Below are 25,999 nucleotides of genomic sequence, written 5' to 3' on the forward strand. Positions count from 1 at the left end.
ATAAATGGGGTAATTTCAGCTGATGCCTGAGCAGCTGGCAGGAACCAACTCTAAGCTTTTCTTCCCAACTCCGTATTCAGTGATGTCATGTCAGTAGGAGAGTATTTTTACTGCAGAAGTTGGCAGGGCTTGGTTTTTCTTGTTGTTGCTGTTTTGTCTTCTGGGTTTTTTGTTTTTTTTGTTTTTTCCTTTGTTTTATTTTCAGATAGTGTGGTCAGGGAAGGCTTTGATAAGGGAGTGTCATTTCTGTTGAAACATGAGCCTGTCATTCATGAGGCTAGCCCTAGGAGGAATGGTCCAGCAGAGACAATTCACGTGCAAACAGCCCACGTCCATGTCCTCCCCGCGTCCATCCATGCTGATATAAGCACAGAGGCTTCACCCTTCCCTTATGATCTTTTCATGAGATTTGCGTTCCACTGGGATATCAGCCATCATTCTTCCATGTCAGCATAGTGGAAAATATCTTTGTAGAATCTCATACCTTGATCCTCATGTTTTGCTTTCAGATTGTCTCTGACATTCTGAGTCTGTATCTTTTCTTCTTTTTTTTTCATTATTCCATAGTGGAATTTTACCACTCATTCCCAGGAATGTTTCTTTATTTCCTTGTCTGTGAGAACACTGTTCTGTAGCTCTAGTTTCTTACACATTCTGTGACATTCATTTGTAGTTACAGCAGATTTAAAACAAAAGCTGGACTGTTCCTCTTACCTCTAGAGGTGTTAGGACTGCAGCCTGGGAAGCGGAAAGAGACTTTGGAAGACATTTTCCAGAAGTATTTTCTTGAGCACCAGGGTGTCTTCAGAGAATTTGCAGCGTTGACCCTGAAGGAATGAGCAGACTGGAGCCATGCCCCGAGTCACCGCCAGGTCAATGTTAATTGATAATGATGCTTTTTATGGCAAAAGCTGAACTGACCCTCCATTCCATTCTTAATATGCACAGCAATGGCAGAGAGGAGAAATCCATAGTTCATGACCCTGTAAGATTTATGTCTCAAGCCTTTCCAAGGCTCCATCCTTCTGTTTTGTTTTTGCCTGATTTGTTCACTACTTTCAAACATCCTGTGATATAACCTCTCCGTCCTCTCACTAAGCAAATGTGATTTTCCAGGAGGAGCAAGGTCATGCCTTCCTCCCTTCTGCCCTTCTGTCTTTCCTTTCTTTCTTTTATTTTTGCATTTTCTAATGTCTGCAACTTTTAAAGACCAGGATCTGTGTGTGCTCATTTGGTCAGTTGTGTCTGACTCTTTTCGACCCCCTGGGCTCTAGCCCCACCAAGCTCCTCTGTCCAGGCAAGAATACTGGAGTGGGTTGCCATTTCCTACTCCAGGAAATCATTCTGACCCAGGGATCGAACCCTCCTCTCCTGCATTGGCAGGTGAATTCTTTACCACTGAGCCACCTGGGAAGCCCAAAGACCAGGGTAGATAGCTTAGAATCTTGCAGGACAATTCAGAATGGATGTTAGACTTACAGGGCGGTAAGGCCATGTTAAACACTGATCCACAGACACTCATAGGGCAGGAAGAGGCACGTGGCAAAAGTCACAATTCATATGAAGACCTCAAAGTGGCCATACCTTGGGGTTAAGATGAATGATTCATTCTAGAAGGTACTGGGTATTGCCCAGATGAAGTGCTGTGGTAAGCCCCAGCTGCAAGGGAATTCTTATGGCAGAATGGAATCAGCTAGGGTAGTCCAAATGCTAGGGCAGTCACAACCTTGAAGAATTTGTAAGCTGAGAAGGCTGCTTCTGGAGGCTAAGAAGAGCCTGGTGACATCTAACCTCAGAGGTAGCTGAGCTAGTCAGCATAGAGTTCTTTTTGTTCTGCTCTGAAGCCATCAGTGTACCCCAGGCTCTGTTCTAGGCGTTGAGGATAAAGAATAGACACCCAGTTCTTATTCTTTCAGGGCTTGTGGCTTAGTTGGGATAAAAGACAAATTGACAGTTTTGGTTGAATATTGAATCAACCCTGAATCTTCTTTGGAAGGACTGATGCTGAAGCTGAAGCCCCAATATGTTGGCCACCTGATACAAAGAGCTGACTCACTGGAAATGATCCTGTGCTGGGAAAGACTGAGGGCAAGAGAAGGGGATGACAGAGGATGAGATGTTTGGAAAACGTCACTGACTCAATGGACATGAATCTGACCAAACTGCAGGAGATAGTGGAGGACAGAGGAGCCTCGTGTGCTGCAGTCCAGGGGTTACAAAGAGTTGCACATGATTTAGCAACTGTATAAGAGCAATGTTGTCTGAGAGCATGCTAGGAGCAGTAAAACCGCCAGCAACATAAAACTTCCCAAGGCAACCCAGGGATGATTGGTCATCCGCTGATGTCTTCCAGCCCTGTACTCAATGTTTTCCATGCATTCTGTGATCCTTACAGCAATCCTGTATCTTATATCCTCTTGTAGGAAAGTCCATTTTATTGATTAGCAACCTGAGTCCAGAGAGGTTAACCAACACATTCATGGTTCCACAGCATGTAGTAGAGAAAAGATTCGAAGTAAGAAAATCAAATTCTTGAGTCCATCCTCTTGGTCATTAGCTGTTCTAACACGTAGCTGGAGTAACCCAGATTCAGCCCTCTGGATCTCAGTTTCCTCTTTGGAAATATGGGTATATTCATGGCATTGTAACTCTAAAACTGAGCCGCTGACTGTGAATGTACATGAATTCAGAGGAGTGGTTCAGGCATCTTCAGCCCTCACCCTTTTAAAAACAAACATCCTGCATGTATAGCCTGGGATTTTCCCTGGTGGCTCAGATAGTAAAAGAATCTGCATGCATTGCAGAAGTTCTGGGTTTGATCCCTAGGTAGGGAAGATTCCCTGGATCTTGGCAACCCACTCCAGTATTCTTGCCTGGAGAACTCCAACTTTTTTCTGGCTGCCAAGCTCCTGGTTGGTTTCATTTTCTCATGCAAAGCCAAATGCATGACAGCAAACCTGTAATTTCAGCCACATTATCACCATGTCCTAACCAGGCAAGCTTATTAGCTCAGACAATTAAGAAAATACAAGTTGAAAATACTTGGTTATTAGGGAGAAAGGAATAGCATATTAATAAATCTAAGAGGTTGCCACAATTAGCACTTGTCGTCATAAAAATCAAGGAGAACACTAAGGAAATGGATATTATGTTTATTATTTAGCATTTACATAGCATTTTGCATTTATTAAGTGCCTGATAATTGTTCTTGTCTGTTTCTTTCTGTTATAACTCCAATAAAGGACATTTGCTATTCTAGTGGGCAGCATATGGGGCCTTTAAGGAAGAGCTCATTCAATTACTTTTCAAGTAATCTTCCTATCCTCCTGCTCAACTCAGATTTAAGTAAAGAAAGAAAACACCCAGAAATCCTGCTGAAATGTAAATTATTTTATCCCTCTTCTTGGTTCAAAGCCCTCCAGTGGCTCCCCCATTTCTCTCAGAGTAAAAACCCAAATCCCACAAATGCAAGTTGATTGGATCCTACAAGAGAAGAAAGGCATACGTGGAAGTTTAAATAAAATCCGCAGTTGATAATAAAATACCAAAGTTAACTTCTTAGTTTGGAGAAATGCACGTGATTAGGAAAGATGCTAACTTCAGGGGAAGCTGGGTGAAGCGTGTGGCTTCCCAGGTGGTTCTAGTGGTAAAGAAACCACCTGCCAATGCAGGAGACACAGGAGACGCGGGTTCGATCCCTGGGTCTCGATGCTACATTCTAATAATAATTATTTACTTTATTGTTTACTAGGACTTCCCTGATGGCTCAGGGGGTAAAAACTCTGCCTGCAATGCAGGAGACACAGCAGACTTGGGTTCGTTCCCTGGGTCAGGAAGATCCTCTGGAGGAGGGAACGGCTACCCACTCCAGTATTATTGTCTGGAGAATCCCATAGACAGTGGAGCCTGGTGGGCTACAGTCCACGGGGTCGTAAAAGAGCTGGACATGACTAAGCATATATATATATCTGGTGTTTACTGTGAGTCTGCAAAACAATGATCAAAAACCCATTTTGCAGATAAGGCAATGGAGGTTGCTTGGAGAACTAATTTGCTCCATGGCGCACAGCCGTCCTGGGGCCCAGGTCTGGAACCCATGTGGTTCTGATCCTAGACTCAGCTCTTCATCAGTTCTCGGCACTGTCTTATCGCCAAAGAGAATTTTAAAGCAACTGAGAAAGTGATCAGAATGCAACTCTTCCATGGACTGGCTGTTCTCAAACTTTGTCAGCATTTCTTAAACTGTGGACCAGAAACCACTCTTTATTAGAATTGTCTGGTATGCTTGTCACAAACGCGCATTCCTGACTTCTGCCTGGGGTAGTAAATGTTTAACAACTGTCCTCGGTCACTGATGGGGCAGGAGGGGTTCGGGAGACTTTACCAGTTTCCGTGGTGTAAATGCTCCCCCGGTGGCTGATTTCAAGCCACTAGGGCCTTGTCACTGAATGCAGAGTTGGCTGAAGATGCGCAGCAGCAAAACATTATATAGAATTTCTGCCATTCAGGTATTAAAGAAACCGAAATTTCAAAGGCATATCATAAATTATCATATTTATGTATTATCATATTACCATATTTACATATTATCATATTGTAAATTAGTAAAGTGTAGTAAAAAAATTAGGAAGCAATGAGTTTGAATACTTAGAACTTTTTATATATTTTATTTAAGGGTGGGTTTATATCATTTAATTTTTTTATTTTTTAAATGAAGTACCATTTCTTTATAATGTGTGTTAGTTTCAGCTGTACAACAGAGTGAATGAGCTCTATGTATACATGCATCCGCTCCCTCTTGAGCTTCCGTCCCACCCACCCCCATCCCACCTCTAGGTCATCACAGAGCACAGAGCTGAGCTCCCTGCACTACACGGCAGCTTCCCGCTAGCTAACTGTCTTGCACACAGTAGTGTATATATGTTAGTGCTACTCGCTCAAGTCATCCCACCCTCTTATTTAATTTTTTTCAAGTCTGTGTTCAACAACAGGCTCACAATAGCCCTGACAAATGAACCATTGGTTCTCACCATTCCACAGGGACAGGCTGCAGTATCCCTTTGTGTATATGTGCTTAATTGCTCAGCCATGTCCATCTCTTTGCGACCCCATGGACTGTAGCCCACCAGGCTCCTCTGTCCATGGAATGTTCCAGGCAAGAATACTGGGGTCGGTTGCCATGCCCTCCACCAGGGGATCTTCCCGACCCAGGGATCGAACCCTCGTCTCTTGCATCTCCTGCATTGACAAGCAAATTCTTTACCACTAGCGCCACTTGGGAAGCCCACAGCACCCCTTGGCTTCAGACTAACGAAAATCAGCAGTGGAAAGGCTAGGACCCTGGAATCTGCATTTCCAAGGAGTTCCCCAGGTGATCCTGCTCTGGGCTCAGATTCCAGAGCCTGTGCCCTAAGCCTCTTTCAGAGCATCTTTGGAGTAAGTGGATGAAAATAACCTGTAACAGGACAAACATCTAGTAAACATAGATGGGGATCCATATTCTTAGTGGATGCTCATCTGCAGTTCAGTGAAATGAACTCCACTGTTACTCATCTTAAAAGATTTTTCTTAAAATTGCATAAAAATATGGCAGAGCTTTATTTTATTTTGCCCTTCAGTGAAGGATGGCTGCTCTCTGTGAAAGCGCAGGCAGTAAATCGTGTTCCCCTCCTAGTCAGCAGAGGAGGAAGGTTCAGAGGCCTCTCCTGAAAGGTTTAGGCAAAGATAACAAAATGTCAGGAAAGCTGCAGGGCAGGGCTGAATGGAAAAGGAGGCTGGTAATCTCAGATTCAATATAAAAAGATCAAAGCATCAAATAATCAGTCAGGGGTGAGCCTCCCCATCAGAATGTTCCATCAGCCTTGGAATTCAACCTTGTGATTGTATTAGGATGTATACATTATACAACTCCCTTTCTCTCTTGCTCTTTCTCTGTCTCTCTCTCACACATATGTGTGTGTGTGTGTGTGTGTGTGTGTATGCTCTGCTTGGCTGCCAAGTCGTGTCTGACTCTTTGTGACCCCATAGACTGTAGCCCACTAGGCTCGTTTGTCCATGGGATTCTCCAGGCAAGAATACTGGAGTGGGTTACCGTGCCCTCCTCCAGGGGATCTTCCCAACCCAGGGATCAAACTCAGGTCTCCCACGTTACAGGCAGATTCTTTACCAACTGAGTCACCAGGGAAACCCAGGAATATTGGAGTGGGTAGCCTATCCCTTCTCCAGGGTATCTTCGCAACCCAGGAATCGAACTGGGGTCTCCCGCATTCCAAGTGGCTTCTTTACTAGCTGAGCTACTAGGGAAGCCCCTCTCTCTGTATATATGACCTCATAGAGAAAGCTAGGTGCATCTGAGATCCATAAGAAATTATTGTATGACTAACCATTTGAAACCACTTGAGAAACCATTTGAAACACCACCTGTCTCCACCCTATCCTACCCTATCCCCACCACCATCAGCCTTAAAAATACACGTCTTTTTTTTAGGTAGAGGAATTAATTCAGAGAGACAGTGTACCCCCCAAAATCAAGGGTAATCCAATAGCTATGTGCAAACCCAGATACACACAAGATCCAATCCAGGGTTTGGGGTGTGTCCTCTAAACAGTGGTTTTGCTTTTTGAAGGTGTCTTAAGAGGGTTGCTGTGCCATGACTAATATTTACTCAGTGCTCACAAAAATGCCTCAAGTCACTAGTCATCACTGTGCGTGCATTATGGTTTTAATCCTCCTCATCTTCTGGTTCTTTTCCAGTCACGTTGAAAGTAGTTCATAAATGCTCTTTGGACAAAGGAATCCATAGGAGGCGAGGTGTAGCGGGGCCGTGTAACAAGTCCAAGGTTGGGTAACTGGGATTGGAGCTCCACTTTGATTTGGTTTCTTAGTCCAGGCACAAAAGCTCAACACTGCTGCCTCCCTAAAGGATAAAACAGTGACTCTGCGATACATCAGAGTCACCCATGAGAAGTGATTATAAATGATTCATCTTGGGCCCAGGATTGTGAATAATTCGTTGTGGGGTAGGGCCCAGAATCCTGCATTTTAAACAGACTTCCCCAGGTCACTTAGATGCGGTCTGAATATGCCTGTAAATAGATTGATGTTGTTCACGCAACACTCTCTCCCTCTCCAGCCATAAGCGAACCTGTCCACCTTTCAGAATACAAAACCTGCATTTTGCTAAGGATGACCAGCCTGGGTCTCTCATGCCAGTCTCCCCACTCACCCTTCCTGAGGCTCAGAGCCTTGACTATTCAACTTAATAGGTACCTGGGAGTCCACCAAATTCAATGCTTTCATGTTTTCATGTGCCTTAAATTTCAATCCAGAAACAGGACACAGCTGACAAAAGTTGGGCTTAAATCCAAGTCTCTTGAATTGAAGGACCTCAAATGACTAAAGGTTCAGTGGCTGTAGTTCAGTGACTACAGGTCTCCCCTGTAGCTCAAATAGTAAAGAATCTGCCTGTTGCAGGAGACCCGGGTTTGATCCCTAGATCGGGAAGATCCCCTGGAGAAGGGAATGGAAACCTACTCCAGTATTTTTGTCTGGAGGATCGCATGGACAGAGAAGCCTGGTGGGTTATAGCCCATGGGATCCCAAAGGGTTGGACACAACTGAGCGACTAACACGGCTACTACCAATGACTGAAAAAGCTTCCTAGTCACTACGTTGGTTTCCATATTCTCATCTGCTATGTGGGAGCATCTTGCTTTTCCCTTAAAGTAACCCACAAAAATGGAAATTGTTGCTCATAGATACACAACATCTTGAAGTAGTCAAAGCACTTTCTGGGACATCATTCCATTTGCTTCTCTCTGACCCAGGAGAGAGGTGGTATCATTTTCCTTAAACAGATGAAGAGTTGGAGACGCTGAGAAGGCAGGTGACTTGCCCTAGGTCATGCAGCATCACATCTACCACCAAAATCTTATCTCTTGCAGCTTTACTCTCTTCTTATTAGAGCTACGAATGACGTAATTAGATGAGATGGCTCAGGGCTGGCAGCTCTTTTTCCTTCTTCTCATTGCCTTTGGCTGCTTTCATGGACAGCAGAGGCAGTTGTTCAGTCACTCAGTCATGTCGACTCTTTGTGACCCCATGCACTGCAGCACACCAGGCTTCCCTGTCCTTCACTGTCTCCTGGAGTTTGCTCAGACTCATGTCCATTGAGTCGATGATGCCATCCAACCATCTCACTCTCTGTCTCTCAACCTTCTCAACCTTCTCCTCCTGCCCTCAACCTTTCCCAACATCAGGGTCTTTTTCAATGAATTGGTTCTTTGCATCAGGTGGCCAAAGTATTGGAGCTTCAGCTTCAGCCTCAGTCCTTCAGGGTTGCCTTCCTTTAGGATTGACTGGATTGATCTTCTTGCTGTCTCAGGGACTCAACAGAGGCAGATCAGCCATCAATTTACTAAACAGACCTTTACGGAAAAGTTTGTTCTCTGTCTAGGTAAAGAGCAAACTCGAATGGAGATGCAGGCATGTCTACTTTCAGAGTACACCTCTTAGTATTTCTATTTCCTAATGTATATTTAGACTCCTCCCCATCTACCAGTGCACTAGAAATTAGCCTACTCATGAATAAGATTTGGAACTCAGAAGTAACCTAAACTGTGTCTGTTTGCAGAAATCACATACATTATGAGACAAAGTTCTTTAGCTCTCGAGTGTCAGAAGAGACAGATCCATGTTCACACACACACACAAAACCACATCCTCACATGTCTTGGGAACACATCCACATATGTCTGAGACACTGAGAAAACTCCAGTAGTCCTAGAACAAAACCCTCAGAATGCTTGTCTCTTTGTTTCAAGCATTTATACAAAGAAAGGTCATTAATAAGGCAAATCCAGGGATTTTAGCTGAGATCAGTTTCGTCTTAAATTCATCACTCATTTTCTGCCTCCAGATTGTGCTGTCAGCAGTTTTCTTAGGCCTGGGGAATGAACACCATGCACAGGTCTGCCATTTGGTTGAATTAAATACATGTGGCGGGTGGGCGGGGGGGAATCTTTGAGGATTTGAAGATTCATTGCAAAATAGCAAAACTTTTTTTTTCTTTTTAAATCGATGTTTAAGTTGGCCTTGATTTCTGAGTGAGTTGGAGGATTAAAGACAACATGGGGACTCAGGTGTGATGAGGGGAGAGCCGTAGGAGAGTCGCTCCTGGAGGGGGAGGGTGTGGGTCGCTGTCTCTTCCAGGCTGTGTGCTTGCTGGGCTAAAGAAGAAGCCTTATCTCCATGATGCTGTCAAAGCAGGAGAAGACGGCACAGTTCCTGCGGGAACTTGACACGTTCCTTGAATCAGTTGAGTCCCGGGATGTCATTAACAGAGGATTCATGCCTGCTTCTTACCTGGGGATTTATAAAGGTGGAGGTGTGCTGGCGTAGTTAGAAACAGCAGGATGGGAAAGGACTGTCGTGGAGAACACATCCGGGTGCCTGTCCTCTGCTCCTTGTGGTTCCCTTGGCTCCTGGGAGAGCCTGAAGTTCAGAGGAAGGATGGGAAGGGGTTCTGAGGCTGTCCAGGAAGCCTAGTGCTCAAGGAGGGGACCCTGCTTGGGAGTTGGGAGCCTTAAAGACACAGGATGCTGGGCGACAGTAGAAGTTGAATGGGCGGCGGCGGGCGGCCGGGGGGAGGTAGCTGATCACGGCTCCAAGTAACCCAAAGGTGATGAACCCTCAGGCCCCACCACCCTCACCAAAACCACCAGGGGCACACGTGCTGTGGCTGAATGACAGAGAAAGCCCAGCAGGGCACTTGTTTCTCACCATCAGAAAACATCTTGTTTCTTTGAATGTCCTCCACCTCCCCCATCCTTTCTTCCAACCCCTGCCCCAAAGAACAAGCCCTAACAGGGGAAGAAGAGGGTCCCAGGGTGGACCTCCACTCTCCAGTGCTGGAATGGGAGGGGCGGGGAGGCAGGAAACACGCCCTGCTACTGCAGGTCCAGCCCCAGGAAGTGGGTTTGCATCTCCCGGACTTTGGAGGTCCTTGAAGGTGGACCTGGCTGTTTTAAATCACAGAAAGCTGTCACAAGGTCTTCATATGTCATTCAGGGGTTTGGCCCGGGAAATCAGTCCCACCCATCCTGCCACTGTGCCTCCCACGTAATGACTGAGCATCCCGAAGAAACTCTGAGCTCTCTGAACCTCAGATCCCTTGATGTAAAATGGGGACAAACAGTAGAATCTTCTCTGAGTCATCAGGCGATGCAGTGAGCTTAACGGAGTGCCAGTCATTCAGCTAATCTTTATTAAATAGCTGTCAGATGTCAGGCACTGTCCTAGGTGTCGATCACCATAATAATTATGTGTGTTAGTTGCTCAGTCATGTCTAACTCTTTGCTAACCCACGGACTATAGCCCCACCTTCTACCAGGTTCCTCTGTCCTTGGGATTCTCCAGGCAAGAATACTGGAGTGGGTTGCCATTCCCTTCTCCAGAGAGTCTTCCAACCCAGGGATCAAACACACGTCTCCTTCCACACATTGCAGGCGTGTTCTTTACCATTTGAGCCACCAGGGAAGCCCTTTAGGGCAAAACGCCTTTTCTTATTTCTAGGTATTTGCAGGCTCTGCTAAACATTACTATGGACTGAATTGGTTCCCCCTCCCATCCCCTTGCCTCCCACCCAAATTTGTATGTTCAAACCCTAACCCGCTGATGTTATTTGGAGGTGAGGGCTCCAGAGAGTTATTGAGTTAGATGACATCATGAGGGTGGGATCCTCCTGATTGGATAAGTATCCTTAGAAGAGGAATTGAGAGAGGCCATCCCCTCTCTGGGGCTCCCCAGTTTGCACTAGTGGTAAAGAATCCACCTGTCAATACAGAAGACACAAGAGAAGCCTCGGGTTTGATTTCTGGGTCGGGAAGATCCCCTGCAGGGGATAGCCATCCCCTCCAGTACTCTTGCCTGGAAAATCCCATGGACAGAGAAGCTACAGTCCATGGGGTCACAAAGAGCTGGAGATGACTGAGCCACATGCACTCATTCCCCCTCCACTATATGGGGACACAGCCAGAAGGTGGCAAGCCAGAGAAGAGTGCTCTCACAAGAAACCTAACATGCTGGCACCTTGATCATGGGCTTCGCAGTCTGCAGAAGCATGAGAAATAAATGTCTGTGGCTTCAACCACCCAGTCTGTGATGTTTTGTTACAGCAGCTAGCACTGACTAATACAGACACATTGGCAGCTCATCTCCATTACAGATGTGTTCAGCACTTGGCCCTTGCCTGCTCATCCTATTCTTTCAAAGACTTAAAAAAAAAAAAAAAAAGCCAAAATATGTTTAGTCGTCCTGTCTCTGTCCTCCAGCCCGTCTCCTTTCCTAGGAATTTCATCATTCTGGCAGGGCACTGAATTTATTTGAGTTGAAAGGAATGCAATGTGTATCTTAATTCTGTGTCACCTGGCTACAGAATCAGCCCAGCTGCATCAGGAAGGAGGCATTAACTCCATCCAAAGCTGTGTGATTAACTTATTTGTTTGCCTACAGAGCTAAAATGGAAAAGAAAAAAAAAGCAGGAAGCTGAGTGAATCCGCACAGGCCCCATTTTGAAGTTGGATTTCTAGAGAACCCGAGATGAGGGTTTTAATGCACTTTCCCCGGGCTTACCACGATTATAACTTTTAATGGAAAATCACTTTGCACCATCTTGCTTCGTTTTAAATGGAGAGTGTGTAATATTGTCTAACGCCAGGGTAGGAAGTTGATTTAGTATGCATGCTTTTCTCCCCTCTTCGCTCCTTTCTGTGGTCCTTTGTACACATTCAATATAGTTACATTTTTGCTTAGAACATATATATTTTCTCCCTGAACTTTCCTCGATTGCTTTTTTATCAAGTTTACAAATCAAATCAAATAGGTATATTGCAAAGCTCCGCGATATTATTTTCGGAGCTTATAGTGCAATGTACTGAATTACGCTAGTCTGTGCTCTGCCCCTGCTGTTCTCCATGGATTGAGAGAGAGGGACTGCGGATCCTATAAATTCACCCGGCATTCCTGGCTAAATCAAGACCGCTCTTCAGGCTGCGAGAAGAGACAGGGCAAGTGTTCGTTACACAAATCAATTTGGTCCCAAGTACATCGCAGTGGCTACTCAACTATCTCTCCCAATAATATTGTCAACTTAATCAAATAATGCCTCGAAGACACTCAGCTTTTCTCTCGGAGAAATAACTTGATTGGTGGAGGAGGGAGACGCAGCTGGCTATTCAAAAGGACACTTTTTATTTATCACCACTGAGAGCTTTGTGTGTGGAGGTGGGGAGTGCCCTCAGCAGAGGGAAGATGCTGAATATTCAGTAGGCTGACCGGGAGGTAGGGCAGGGTGGGGATCTTACTGCCTTGGGGTTGAGTCTTGGATGTTCTGTTTTGATACCTTCATGGCAGAGTGAGCGATGCTCAGCAGGAAAGAAGATGGACCCAGGGAATGTTCCTGGAATGACTCAGTAAAGTACCTACTATGCAATGTGGGCTTCCCAGGTGGTGCTAGGGGTAAAGAATCCACCTGCCGATGCAGGAGATTCAGGAGATGGCAAGTTTGATCCTTGGGCCCAGGGGGTCTCAGAATTGGACACAGTTGACCAACTGAGCACATGGTGCATGCTCAGTACCTCGGTTGTGTCTGACTCTTTGTGACCCCGTGGACTGTAGCCCACCAGGTTCCTCTGTCCATGGGATTCTCCAGGCAAGACTACTGGAGTGGGTTGCCGTGCCCTCCTGCAAGGGATCTTCCCGACCCGGGGATGGAACTCATGTCTCTCTATCTTTTGCATTGGGGTTCTTTACCACTAGGCCACCTGGGGAAAGCCCTTCTCCTGTGCTTCTCCTCCCAGAGATCTGGTCATCCCCTGGTCCACAGGTGAACTCAGCGGAGAGTCCCTGGGCTGGGAGAGAGGAGACCATGGGGGGCGGGGCCACAGCCTGAAAGGCGCGGATTCTGCATGACCATGCATGCTGTCTCCAACAGTCGTCCCTGGATTGGTCGATATCAAAATCCAATTTCACCAGGATTAGCCTTGGGTTGCTCAGAGCTATTCATTGACTTAGGAACGATTATAGCAGAGGAACCCCCACAGTTCTTTATTAAGGTTTTCTTTTTTTTTTTTTTTTTTAAGGAAGCACTAAGCGATCAGGAGATTAAAGAGCTGGTGGTATTTTCTTAACATTTATAACCTGCACCGATATCTGGGAAGTTTGTTTATTAGGAAAAATTCTGAGGCACACATTCTGCCTCCTAATAGGGCCCTCGAACTGGACCAGGGCAGAAGCGGGCTTTGCTGTTCTAATGAGTTTATTTGGGAACCTCTGCCAAGAGCTTCCTGGAAACCTACCTCTGGGGTTAACGGGCTTTGCATCGTGTAGGTTCCCTGGTGGCTCAGACGGTAAAGAATCCACCTGCAATGCTGGAGACCTGAGTTCAATCCTCTGGGTCAGGAGGATCCCCTGGAGAAGGGAATGGCAACCCATGCCAGGATTCTTGCTTGGAGAATCCCATGGACAGAGGAGCCTGGTGGGCTACAGTCCATGGTATTGCAAAGAGTCAGACAGGACTGAGGGATGAACACACACAGGGTCCTTCACCCTTTCCTGCAATGATGAGGAAGCTGCATTTCAGAGTCATCGACATCCATGGGCCTGAGAAATAAAGAGCAAAGCTGATGATTATTAATCCTGTTCGTAACAAAGATGATGACGATCTCATTTCTTCATGGGTCTTTGATTTCATGACCGTACACTAAAGGATCTAGACAGAGAGGCATTTATCATTTTTGTTTTCAGTCACTAAGTCGTATCTGATTCTTTGGGACCCCATGGACTGCAGCTTGCCAGGCTTCCCTGTCCTTCACCATCTCCCAGAGTTTGCTCAAAGTCATATCCATTGAGTTGGTGATGCTATCCAACCATCTCATCCTCTGTTGTCCCCTTCTCCTGCCCTCAATCTTTCCCAGTTTCAGGGTCTTTTCCAATGACTTGGCTCTTCTTATCAGGTGGCCAGAGTATTAGAGCTTCAGCATCAGCTTCAGTTCTTCCAAGGAACATTCAGGGTTTATCGTTTTATCCAAGTTGGAACTAAAACCCAGAGACATGAAGTCAGGATTCATGCAACTCAATCGTGGCAAAACCAGGTTTGTTCATGTATGCCACAGATATTTACAGAGAACTTACCATGTATGCTAGGTCAGTGGTTTTTTTTTTTTTTTTTTAGGTCAGTGGTTTTAATTGGTGCAATTTTGCTCCCCCAGGACCTTTGAAGCCTCGAAGAGATTTTCAGTTGTCCTAGCCCCAGGGCAGGCTACTGACATCTAGTGGGTGGAGGCCAGAGATGCTACTGGGCATCTTATGGTTCACCAGGTGATACCCACATCAAAGAATTAAGGAACCCCCAATGCCAACAGTGCTGTTGTAGAGAAACTCTGCTCTAAGAGGGAAGGGGTAATAAGTGCATAGAGGTTCTGCCGTCCTTGTTCTTATGCACTGTGCACTCTGGTAGAGAAGCCAGATTATCGAAATTAGCAGAAGCATATAATATAAAAGCAAGAAGTGACGTGTGCCGTGCAAGAACAACAGGCACAGAAGGGAGGAGATGCTGATTCAGCTGTTTTATTTATTTATTTATCTATTTATTTTTTATTGAAGGGCAGTTGACCCACAATGTTGTGGGGAGAGAATTATCCAGGCAAGGGGACAGATAAAGAGGTGTGAAGACTAAGGAGGAATGTGCTGAGTGTTGAAGGGGGAGCTAAGAGGCTCCTGAACAAAATGGGGGAACAGCAGGAGACAGGGGGTCAAGGCAGCTTCTCCTCGACCAGAGTGAGGGTCTGGCCTGGAGGGTTCTGGGAGGGACAACACCCCAGCCATTCTGCCTACACCGCTAACATCCTTACTCATCTCAATTTCCTTCCATCTCTGAGCAAGTGGAACAGTATTAATTTGCTTGGTTTTTAAGTTCCACCTTCTGATCTTCCAGACATGGTTACAAGGTACATTTCTAATTCAGCTGGGTCTCACTTTAGAGCCAAAGTGACTTTAAAAAAATCAGACATGGATAAATCAAGAGTTCTTCTTTCAATGATTAATTCCCACTAAGCTTTGACATGCATCAGCCTTGGGGAATGTAATCGCAAACCTGGTAGATCCTGCCTTTCAAAAAGACATGTTCTAGATGGTTCATTCTGTTAGTAGGTCTTGTAGTTTTTTCACATGGTTTTATTTTTGTCTTTAGAAATCTCACCCCGTGCTTTTGCCATAGGCTTTAGTGGACTCCTCAGGGATGCTTGTCCATCTGTGTGAGGAACCTGCAGGCAGGTCTTCGTCTTTGAAGTGCTAGTGGCCTTTCCGGAGGCTTCTCAGCCCAGCTGAAGGTCATCACTGCATTCAGGGGCAGTACAGAAAGGAGGTCTTGGAGCCTGTGTTTGAAGGGAAGGCTTGAATCTCTTCTCATTTTGCTGTTCACTTCAGTTTAGTCACTCAGTTGTGTCTGACTCTTTGCAACCCATGGACTGCAGCACGCCAGGCCTCCCTGTCCATCACCAACTCCCGGAGTTTACTCAAACTCGTGTCCATTAAGTCGGTGATGCCATCCAACCATCTCATCCTCTGTCATCCCCTTCTCCTCCTGCCTTCAATCTTTCCCAGTATCCGGGTCTTTTCAAATGAGTCAGCTAAGTCATGTCTGACTCTTGCAGTCCCCTCCAGGCTCCTCTGTCCGTGAGATTTCCCAGGCAAGAATACTGGAGTGAGTTGGCATTTCCTTCTTCAGGGGATCTTCCTGACCCAGGGATCGAACCCCCGTCTCCTGCATTGGCAGGCAGATTCTTTACTGCTGAGCCATCTGAGAAGCGAGAACTCATCAGAGTGACCAGTGTGATGGCTGAGAACCCGGGGACCCCTCTAGTGGGGGGTCCTTCTTCTGCATCTGGGTTGAGGCCAAGCCTTTTGAGAGCCTCATGCCACCAGGACTGGTTAAAAAGTGCAACCACGCCTTGATAATTCTTGATAACGGTTACTCATTCTCCAAGCATTTCCCATCTGTTTGCTTAGCAGGGGACTTCTTAGGTTGAATGAAGGCCTTCAAATATGTGTCCATGTTCTGACCTTCATGAACTTGGGTATGTGACCTTATTTGGAAAAAATAAAATAAAAGGTCTTAACAGATGCAATTAGGTTAAGGATCTCAAGACCAGATCAGCCTCAATTTAGCGTGAACTCTAAATCCACTGTCCTTAATGTCCTTATAAGAAGAAAAAAGACTGAGGGAGACTTGAGTCTCATACACTCAGAGGGAAGAAAGCCAAACAAAGATGAGAGACTCTAGCAATGCAGCTCAGGCAAGCCAAGAGTCCACCAGCGGCTAGAAGAACAGGAAGGATGTCCCCCTGGGAGCCTCTGGCCAGAGTGGGACCCTGAGGGCATCTTCACTGTGCTTTTCTGGCCCTTACAACTGAGAGAGAGTCAATTTCTGTTGCTTCAGTCACCAGGTTTTTGGTAATTTCTTAGAAGACTAATAGAGGGACATGAAACACCGAGTATGTGCTGAATATGTTTGCCCTAAAAGTTCCCAGCAAAAAGGAAATCTCACAGCCTGAAATACTCAAGATGAGGGGTCAATAAGGGTCATTCCCATCGCCCTGACCCCTCGCGAGACTGCGGCTTTGTCGTAGCTTCTTTTGTTCGCCTCCTGCTCCGTTTGGTCCTCATCACATCACAGCATACAAGCGAGCATGCTCAATCCTTGAGATTTCTTCCTTATGTTTCTTTGTCGGCCCCTGGGTACTGATGCCTTTCCACTTCCCTTTCCTTTTCCATTCCCCTGTTGTTGTCTAGCCGCTAAGTCATGTCCAGCTCTTTGCAACACCATGGACTACAGCCCGGCAGACTCCTCTGTCCCGTGAGATTCTCCAGGCAAGAATCCCGGAGTAGGTTGCCATTTCCTTCTCCAGGGGATCTTCCCGACCCAGGGATTGAAGCCACGTCTCATGAAGCCAGCTTCTTTTACCACTGAGCCACCAGAGAAGCCCCCTACAATGTCTGAAATAACTTTTTGGTTTAGTGTTTTCTTTTTTCTGTGTTATCTTTAAAAATTACTTTTAACACACAGGTATGCCGGCGCAGCCGTTTCTGAGCATTTTTGTATTTGTGCCCAGCTCACAGTGATCAAATGAGCGTTGCGTGTTTTTATCAAAGGAAACAACACAAAGATTTCTCCAAAGTCCTGTTTGACTAAAGATGATTAATTTAAATTTTCACATGAGCAGCATAATGCTATTAATCATTTAATATGTTTAATCGTAATCTCTGTAATTCCTAATTAGGTTTATTAAACTGAAACATCCAGCAGTTACACACAAATCCAAATCTTCAGTTTCCTTCTTGGGAGGAGAAGGAGCAGGTTTTCATTTGCATTTGAACAGCAACTTCTAACTGAAGGGGAAAAGTGGGCTGAAGGCCTGAGAACTAGGCTGCTGCTTCTGCAAACCGAAGAGTCTTGTGTTTGAGCAGTGAGACCCCCAACCCCTCAGAAAGCTACCGTCTCATGATTGAGGGTCATTTCCATCTCGTGGGTATGTCTCCAGACCTCATATCGTGGTGCGTGCTCAATTGCTTAGTCATGTCTGACTCTGTGACCGCAGGGACAGAGGAGCCTGGCGGTCAACAGCTCCCCTGTCCATGGGATTCTCCAGGCAAGAATATTAGAATGGGTTGCTCTGTCCTCCTCCAGGGGATCTTCTTGACCGAGGTTATTGAACCCATGTCTCTTGTGTCTCCTGCATTGGCAGGCAGATTCTTTACCACTGGGCCACCTGGGAAGCCCAAGGAAGACCCAGCGCAGCCAAAAACTATAAATAAATATATAAATGTCCAGTTTATAAGTGTCGAAGTTGTAATATGGTTCTTCCTCTCACTCCGGGGTAGCAAAGGTGATGGTTCACCCCTTCATTCATTCGTTTCTTCCTTTACTCATAAGGCATTCACCCATTCAGTCGGTCAGCCAGCCAGCCAGGAGGCAGACGTGTCTCATTTGTCTAGCATGGCTCAGCCTGTGTCTCACGCTGGTCACGTCACCGCCCTGCTGTGGTCCTTAAGGAAAAGCTGCATCCTCTTGATCTACTCTCGGGGTTCTTTATGGTCCACCCCCTGCCTCTCTCTGCTTCCTCTCCCACCCTTCCTTCACGCATGCTCCCTCTGACCAGTGACATGGAGGTCTGCCTGCAGTCCCAATCTCAGAGGGGTGCCAGTGAGGTGTGAGTTAAAGTGAGATCTGGGTGCCCTGCCCAGGAGTTGACCCTGGGTAGCCTGGATGAGAACCATGAATCCTACCCACTAGTTCCCCAGGGGCAAGAGACTAGAAGCAAAATTCCCCGGGCCCTTGCCCATTGAAAAATGCATTTCTCAAGGAGGCAAAAACTGTAGAAAGAGGTACAAAATCTATGGTTAGAGACACAGCGCAACCAGGCTGGAGAGCACATAGAGAAGCAGTTTGTTAAGACAGAAGCAAGGCAGAGACACACACCCAGAGGGGAAGGGTGTCGGCGTCCCCCTGATGAGGAAGAGTGCATTAAAGAGGCAGTCAGGTCATTTATGTAGGGCGTTTCTGCCAGATCTTTGTTTACATGCGTGCTCAGTCGCTTCAGACGCGTCTGTCTTTTTGTGATCCTGTGGAGGATAGCCCACCAGGCTCCTGAGTCCATGGGATTCTCCAGGCAAGAATACTGGAGTGCGTTACCATGCCCTTCTCCAGGAGATATTCCCAACCCAGGGATCGAACACCTGCATCCCAATCAGATACTTTACTGCTGAGCCATTGGGGAAGCCCAGATCTTTGTTTACCTTTGGCCAATCATCTCATTTCTTTTCCCACTCCTGACCTGCCCTAGGACCCTCCCTAATATGCCTGTGAAACTTTTTCCCAAGATGTATTGTTCCCAGAGGCCAGTGCGGGGCGGGGGTGGTGACGGGTGCTTGGCATCACATATTATGGGGTGGTGCCCCCTCCATTTCTACCTCCAAGGAGCCTTTCTGGACATGTGTAGTGTCTCCCTTGCCCCAAGGATAGAAAATATATGACCTCTTGATCTTGTACTCAAATTGGGTTTAGTCCCTTTCTGTCCTTGCCATAGCTGTTAATGTCCCCAGGAGACAAAGTTTGGCTATTTACCCTGTTTCTGTTATTATTTTCTATTTCAAAGTGCACACAGGAGGCTGATTGTAAACATCTAGCCTGGAGCCCACCTGCCCCCTTCCTCAGGAAATGTAAAAAGGAGGCTGGTTGTACATGCCTAGCTTGGAGCCTGGCTGTCTCCTGCCTCAGTCCCCTAAATCCAAAATTCACCTCTCTGCATCTTGGCACATACTTTGCACTCCACTGGTACAGTATCACCTTTTCTCCTAGACATCTCCCACTAAAAATGTAACCTCCAGACTCAGCAAGCCTGAGGAACCACCAGCCATCCGTTGTGTCCCTGATTTAGAATGACTCAACCCCCTGAGGGTCACTCTGACCCCTCTTAATAGTCTGTTTAACCATTGCCTTTTCTGCCTCTTTCTGTTCTATTAAGCTAGACACTGTGTGTGCTTCGGAGGATGAGCTTATGTGCCCAGTGGATAGTAATTGCTCAGGAAAGATGTGTTTATCAAGCAAATGGGAACCTCTCCTTCGTGTTTCCTTAATGAGGCTTTTTGCACCTCTCCTTTGACATTTTTAGGGCTTCCCTGGTGGCTCAGCTGGTAAAGAATCTGCCTGCAATGCAGGAGACCTGGATTCGATCTCTGGGGTGGGAGGATCTCCTGGAGAAGGGAACAGCTACCCACTCCAGTATTCTGGCCTGGAGAATTCCATGGACTATCCCATGGGATTGCAAAGAGTCAGACATAACTGAGCGACTTTCACTTTCACTCTCACTTTGACATTTTTTGTAAAAACACCATCATTCTAAAAAACACCTTGCTTTCCGCTTACTGATTGTATCTTGTGCTGGGAACTGTACCATGATGGCATGTGTGTTACCGTGTTTGGTCGTCACAGAGCCTTACACGGTATGCACCATTGTTATTATCTAACTCAATGGATATAAATTTGCACAAACTCTGGGAGATAGTGGAGGACAGAGGAGCCTGGCATCAGCTGTCCATGGGGTCACAAAGAGTCAGACATGACTTAGCGACTGAACAACAGCATTATTACTACTCATTTTTCAGGGTAGAGAACTATCACCATCCTCTTTATTAGATCCAGCAGCATTAGGAATATGACCAGGTACATTATCTTCTTGACACAACCCTTGGAAGTTGAAGAAAGTATCTGGTAGGGCTTTGGATACCAAAGAAGCTTGGAAGCCTAGTGCGCCAGCTACCAGAATGTCTTACCTTACAAACACAATTCAGTGTGTGTTAGGAAGGAGACATCAATGAAGCCTGTCGACAAGGACAAGGGTTGATGAGAAGGTCACTGGTTATGTCCATGTTATTAGTTTTGTCCTAATTATATGCTTCTAAATTACTCGTAAGTACGAGGGGACGATCTCTCCTTCATAAGTTTGATGGCCTTTTTCATGGGTTTTCCATCATGTTTTAGCGATGCAGACATCTCATGTGAATGGTGTCTACTGCCACCTGGAGGCAGTAGATGCTAATTGCAGAGAAAGCATCTGGAAGCATCTCTGAAATGTTAAAACTCTTGAACTGAGCATATGGAAGTGGCCTAGATGATTAAATCAAGTGTTACTGTGACTTTTCTCCTGGTTCCTGCCTCAGTGGGGGTATCATTGTAATATCATGTTATCCAGGCTTTTTCATGGAGGATGGGACTGAGTGGGCAACAGAGTAACGAATTATACTGGTAATGCAACATTCTTGACACCAACTTTGGTCAATACAACTTTCTAATATAGGTGCTCTGTGTCTTCATTGTCCAACACGGAAGCCACAGCCAAGTGTGGCCTCTGAGCACTCAAAAATATGGCTACTGTGAGGGAGGGACTGAATTTCCCATTTTAATTTTAATTCATTTCCGTTTAAAGAGCCACATGGGGTCAACTGTCATGAACAGCACAGGTCTGCAAAATCAAGAAAGGAAAAATTAAAACCTTGAAAAAATGTAAGTCCATCAGATGGTTGCTTGGACTTCAGAGTACCAAACAGCCTTTTCAGATATTTTATGAGATTTACTCATGTTTTTATCTGTGCAACCTTGGCAATTAGGTAGCCATATTTTAAGATTTTCAACAACCTGGATGAAGGGAGGACTCTCCTTTCTAGATGAAGCTTTCTCTAATTACCTACTGAAACTCCCTGCCCCCCAATTCCAGCGAGTCCTTGCCCTTACTTTACCCCCCTACTTCTTATCTCCTTCCTCCAGCTCTGTATTTCTTGAGGTTATTGTCTGTCTAATTCTTCCCCTGTAAGAATTAGACCCATGACAGTAAGGCTCCCGTTCCTTCACTCATGGCTGAATCCTGGATGTGTGATGGGGACTCAGTGGTCTTTCAATAAATCTTTGCTGGATGAATGAATGATTCAGCAGTTTCTTCCTGCATGATTCCTTTGTTCTGGCATTTTCCTACCATTTCGAGGAAGCAAAACCGCACTGGATATATGGTATAGATGAACCTATTTGCAAAGCAGGAATAGGGACACAGAGGTAGGGAACAAACTGTGCGGATACCAAGGGGGGTGGTGCGGGGTGGGGTGAATTGGGAGATTGGAATTGACATATATGCCCTACTGATTGCTCTGCATCATAATACACTATTGATGCTCTGCATAACCTAGATAAGTAATGAGAACCTACGGTATAGCTCAGGGAACTCTACTCAATGCTCTGTGGGGACCTAAATGGGAAACACATCCTAAAAAGTGGGGATATATGTATGTGTGTAGCTGATTCACTTTGTACAGTTGTACAGCGGAAACGAACACAACACTAAAGCTACTATACGCCTATATATATATTTATTTTTTTTTATGAAAAGAACACTGGAAGGCACGTTCAGGTCACTCAAAGCCTCTTTGCTTTGCTCCTGTTCTTTTAGCAGACAGATGACGCGGCGCCCACGGATGGCCAGCCCCAGACACAGCCTTCGGAAAACACGGAAAACAAGTCCCAGCCCAAGAGGCTGCATGTCTCCAACATCCCCTTCCGGTTCCGGGATCCGGACCTCCGACAAATGTTTGGCGTAAGTCCTGCCTTTCTTCTCCTCTGAGTGCCCACTCCGGGGTCCCCAGAGTCCTCCCCTCCTCATGTAATTTCTTGGTATTCATACTACAAAGTGAGCAGCGGTTGGGGGGAGGCATTTTAGATCCCAGTCTGTGGGTATTCTTTGGCCAGGATCTCCATGATTTTAGTATAAATTTCTCTGCTATGTTCACCATGTTTGCACTTGGACCAATGGTACTTCTTCAAGTTTGTAACTTGAATGTCAGATGGGAAATAGGCTCCCAGGTGCTTGAAACAAGCTCATTGCTGATCCCCTGTCAAGAGCCTGGGGACCCATGTGACAGCTAAAATTGTTACAGGTCATCTTGGTTTTTCTCTCTATGGCAGTTGCCAAATTATTGGGAAGAGTGACTCATGACATATTTCTGCAGAACTTGCTCTTTCTCAGGTACTGAGCATCTAGATCTCAGAGGTGATTGTAGAGAATAATTAGTTCTGCATAAAGCCTCGTTAAAACAAAACCACTGCAGATTTCAGAGTCTGACTTGCATCCTGCCATATACGTTCTTCTGGAATCCGTGGTGAGGGTTCAGAGATTTAACTTCTGAGATTATATGCCACAAATGACAGTCTTGCCCAAGCACCATGACCGAACAGCAAGCAAGGCAGAAGCCACCAGCAACCTGGAGAAAAGAAATGATGGAATAGCTTGCTCAGGGGACATTGTGACCCTGATTCTCTTTCAGAATGACCTTTGCACCATCCACCTTGGGAAGGGATGAGCCTGCCATCTCTTTGGGCTCAGTTCCACCAAAGGACAAAGCTATGACAGAGCTTGGATATCATTCATTTTTTTTGCAACTACAGTCATAGTCCCTTTGTCTGTGTCAGCCCAGCCTTGGTGGGAAATGTCTGTGGATTCAATGAACAAAACTACATCCTTAACGTTTGACTTAGAGTGAGGGTTGGCTGCCCAGAGAGTCCCCTTCGAAGAGCTTTTGGATGGATGCAGATATGACAAAAGGAATAAGAAGAGGCTCAACTTGCCAAGTCTAGGTCTGGGCCAGGTAGACCTCATTCTCCATATGAAATCACCAGCTCTGTGTCACCATTCCGCAATGATGGGGTGAACGCGCATGTTTTCTTTAGCATGCATGATGTTTATCAAGTATGCATCGGACACAAAAGCCAAAGAAGTGTCCTCATAGCTAAGATACCCAGGCCTGAAGCCTGACATTTCAGTGGAAAAGGTCAGCTTGTGCTCTTTTATCTCTCTCATTTGGTAATAACCTTGAGTTGAGCCTCTAACTCTTGCAGAGCAGAGATACCCTCGGGCAATTTCAGGTCAAAGATGACTTTGAAAAGTGCAGAGCATTCAGAGTTAAAGTCGAGGTTAAGTGTGTGTGAAGTGAGGAGACCAGGTTTGAATGATGGGCAGCCTGAGGAATTAGATCCCTTTTGTCAGGTCGGGTTCGAAAGTCGTCTCGCTCTTCAATCTGTCTTAGCTCATCAAGTGTCACTGGGATGTTGACTTGGAATTTGGTCCTCTTAATGACCATCCTATGCTCTTTCCGGGTGTCACTCATTGCAGTAGACTCCAATCCCACCCCCGAGGAGGGCTGTGTGGTCTCTGGTCTTCTTGCTTATCTTGAAAGTGACCAGAGGGCTCCACTGCCAAGGTATTCAAAATATTCAGAGCTAGATGCCAAAAACGGATCCTACTTGCATGAATATCTGAACCTCTCTGTTCTTACTGGGTGGTACAGGAGAGGTGGTACACAGCAAATTCTTGCCAAAAGAATGGCCGTGCTACCAGTTGTCAAAGCTCGATCAGAATCTACTAGTTTCAGAGCTACTGTTTGTAAAAGTCAGAATATCTCAAGCAACTGACAAGATGTCGATTTGACAAGATGATAGATACACTTAGGATCCATCTATCTGTTCAGAAAATGCAGCACACAGTCAGTCATCCTGAAATTAATTCAGTTCATCACAAGCTGCCTCTATGTCCATTTTTAACAGTATGCAAGATTTTTTGGTGGGCTTTGTGACCATCCACTCCAGTATTCTTGCTGGGAAAATTCCATGGACAGAGAAGCCTGGTAGGCTACAGTCCACAGGATCACAAAGAGTCAGACACGACAGCATGCTTGCATGCACACACTTCTGTAAAAATCATCCAGCACCTACCTACAGATTCCTGGACTCTGCAATAACTCTGAGGCCTTCTTGGTTTACAACCACCATTCTGAAGACATGGAATTTTAATTCTGCAAAATCTATTCTTCCTGGGCAGACGTCGGTGTTGGCCACTCCCCTCTCGTTATGTGCTACATTTACCGACATGAATCACATGAAAAGGCATCTGTACACATTCTGACTGGCTCCCCACTCTCTCCAGCTGAGAGAATTAAGTGTGGTTTCCTCTTTCAGGTCACAGTTACTCTAAGAAATTGCATTTTAATCCCAATCAGCTGTTTTCCACATCACTGGGATATGAGATGTCATGTCTCCTTTTCTTGCTATATTTTGCCCTGGTTCCTTGTAGCAGAGGCTACAAGGGGAGAGACAGCAGAGAAAAACTCTCACAAAGATTTTTTGCATTGTTCTTCTTGGTCTCTTTTGTTCAGTATGGCTGTGGGGACTGCAAACCAAAACCACAGCACAAGAGTTAAGAGACTTTCTTTCCCAAAGTCCCTGACACCTGTCAGAGCTCTGAACAGGTTCTGTATCCATGCATCATTCAGCCGTGACGTTTGCAACCCCTACATGCCTATCGGTTACCGCAGGCGCCTCAACGTTTCATTTTAATCTGTGGCTTTGGTGCCTCTTTGTCACAATCCTCGTTTCCCTCCTTCCACAATTCACTTTATATCCTTTACTTCCTCCTCTTTCAGATGAATGTGTTCCAGTATTTGGCATGAAACCATTCAGATCATCTCAGATTTCCTAGGGTTTCCCTTTCAGATGGAACATCCCTTGGTCAAAAAATTTTGTGGCCACTATGTCCAAAGCAGAGACCAGAGCATTTTTCATTATTTATTTTTGGCTACTCTAGGTCTTCGTGGCTGCACGTGGGCTTTCTCCAGTCGTGGCGACCAGGGGCTACTCTTCATCATGGTACAAAGGCATCTCCTTGTGGTGGCCTCTCCTGTTGCAGAACACAGGCTGTAGGGCATGTGGACTTCAGTGGGCTTAGTTGCCCCGTGGCATGTGAGATCTTCCCTGACCAGGGATCAAACCCGTGTCCCCTGCATTGGCAGGCGGATTCTTAACCACTGGACCACCAGGGAAGTCCAGAATCCAGGGTCTTTTTTAAAACATCAATTGGCGTGTGAATGAATGGATCTCTTATATTATCAGGGGCCTTGGTGCTGGAGGTTTCACTGGAAAGGATGTGGGTTCTGACCCTGCTACCTTCTTCTTGAACATGTCAGAGGTCGCAAAAGAGCATGCGTTTCCTTTCCATTTGAATTCTCCATGGGCCCATGAAAGCATTGTATGGATTGCCATTAAATTAATCACAATGTCTTGGTCTTGAATAAAAAGCTCAGTTGAACCTAATATTTAAAAGTGAGCATTTGTGGAGTGAGAGAGTTAGTTACAGACTCCTAGGTAGCTAGTTGGTCAAGAATCCACTGGCAACGCAGGAGACATAGGAGACTCGAGTTCAATCCCTGGGTTGGGAAGACCTCCTGGAGGAGGGTGTGGCAACCCATTCCAGTATTCTTGCCTGGAGAATCTCATGGACAAGAGGAGCCTGGAAGGCTACAGTCCATGGAGTCACAGAGAGTCAGACATGACTGAAGTGATTGAGTACA

The 25,999-nt window shown here is 45.9% G+C and overlaps 1 protein-coding gene across 19 annotated transcripts in view; it reads left to right on the top strand.

The window, feature by feature from the left end:
• The window catches only part of RBFOX1 (RNA binding fox-1 homolog 1), a 1,671,014-nt gene that overhangs the window by 1,504,923 nt on the left and 140,092 nt on the right, over nt 1-25,999 (top strand). For all 19 annotated transcript variants that reach the window (XM_043914258.1, XM_043914265.1, XM_043914257.1 and 16 more), the window contains one exon: nt 22,054-22,197. In XM_043914258.1, the coding sequence (XP_043770193.1) occupies nt 22,054-22,197 (144 nt within the window). The remainder of the gene's footprint in view (nt 1-22,053; nt 22,198-25,999) is intronic.

Source organism: Cervus elaphus, chromosome 10 (genome assembly GCF_910594005.1).
Source record: "Cervus elaphus chromosome 10, mCerEla1.1, whole genome shotgun sequence".
NCBI lineage: Eukaryota > Metazoa > Chordata > Mammalia > Artiodactyla > Cervidae > Cervus > Cervus elaphus.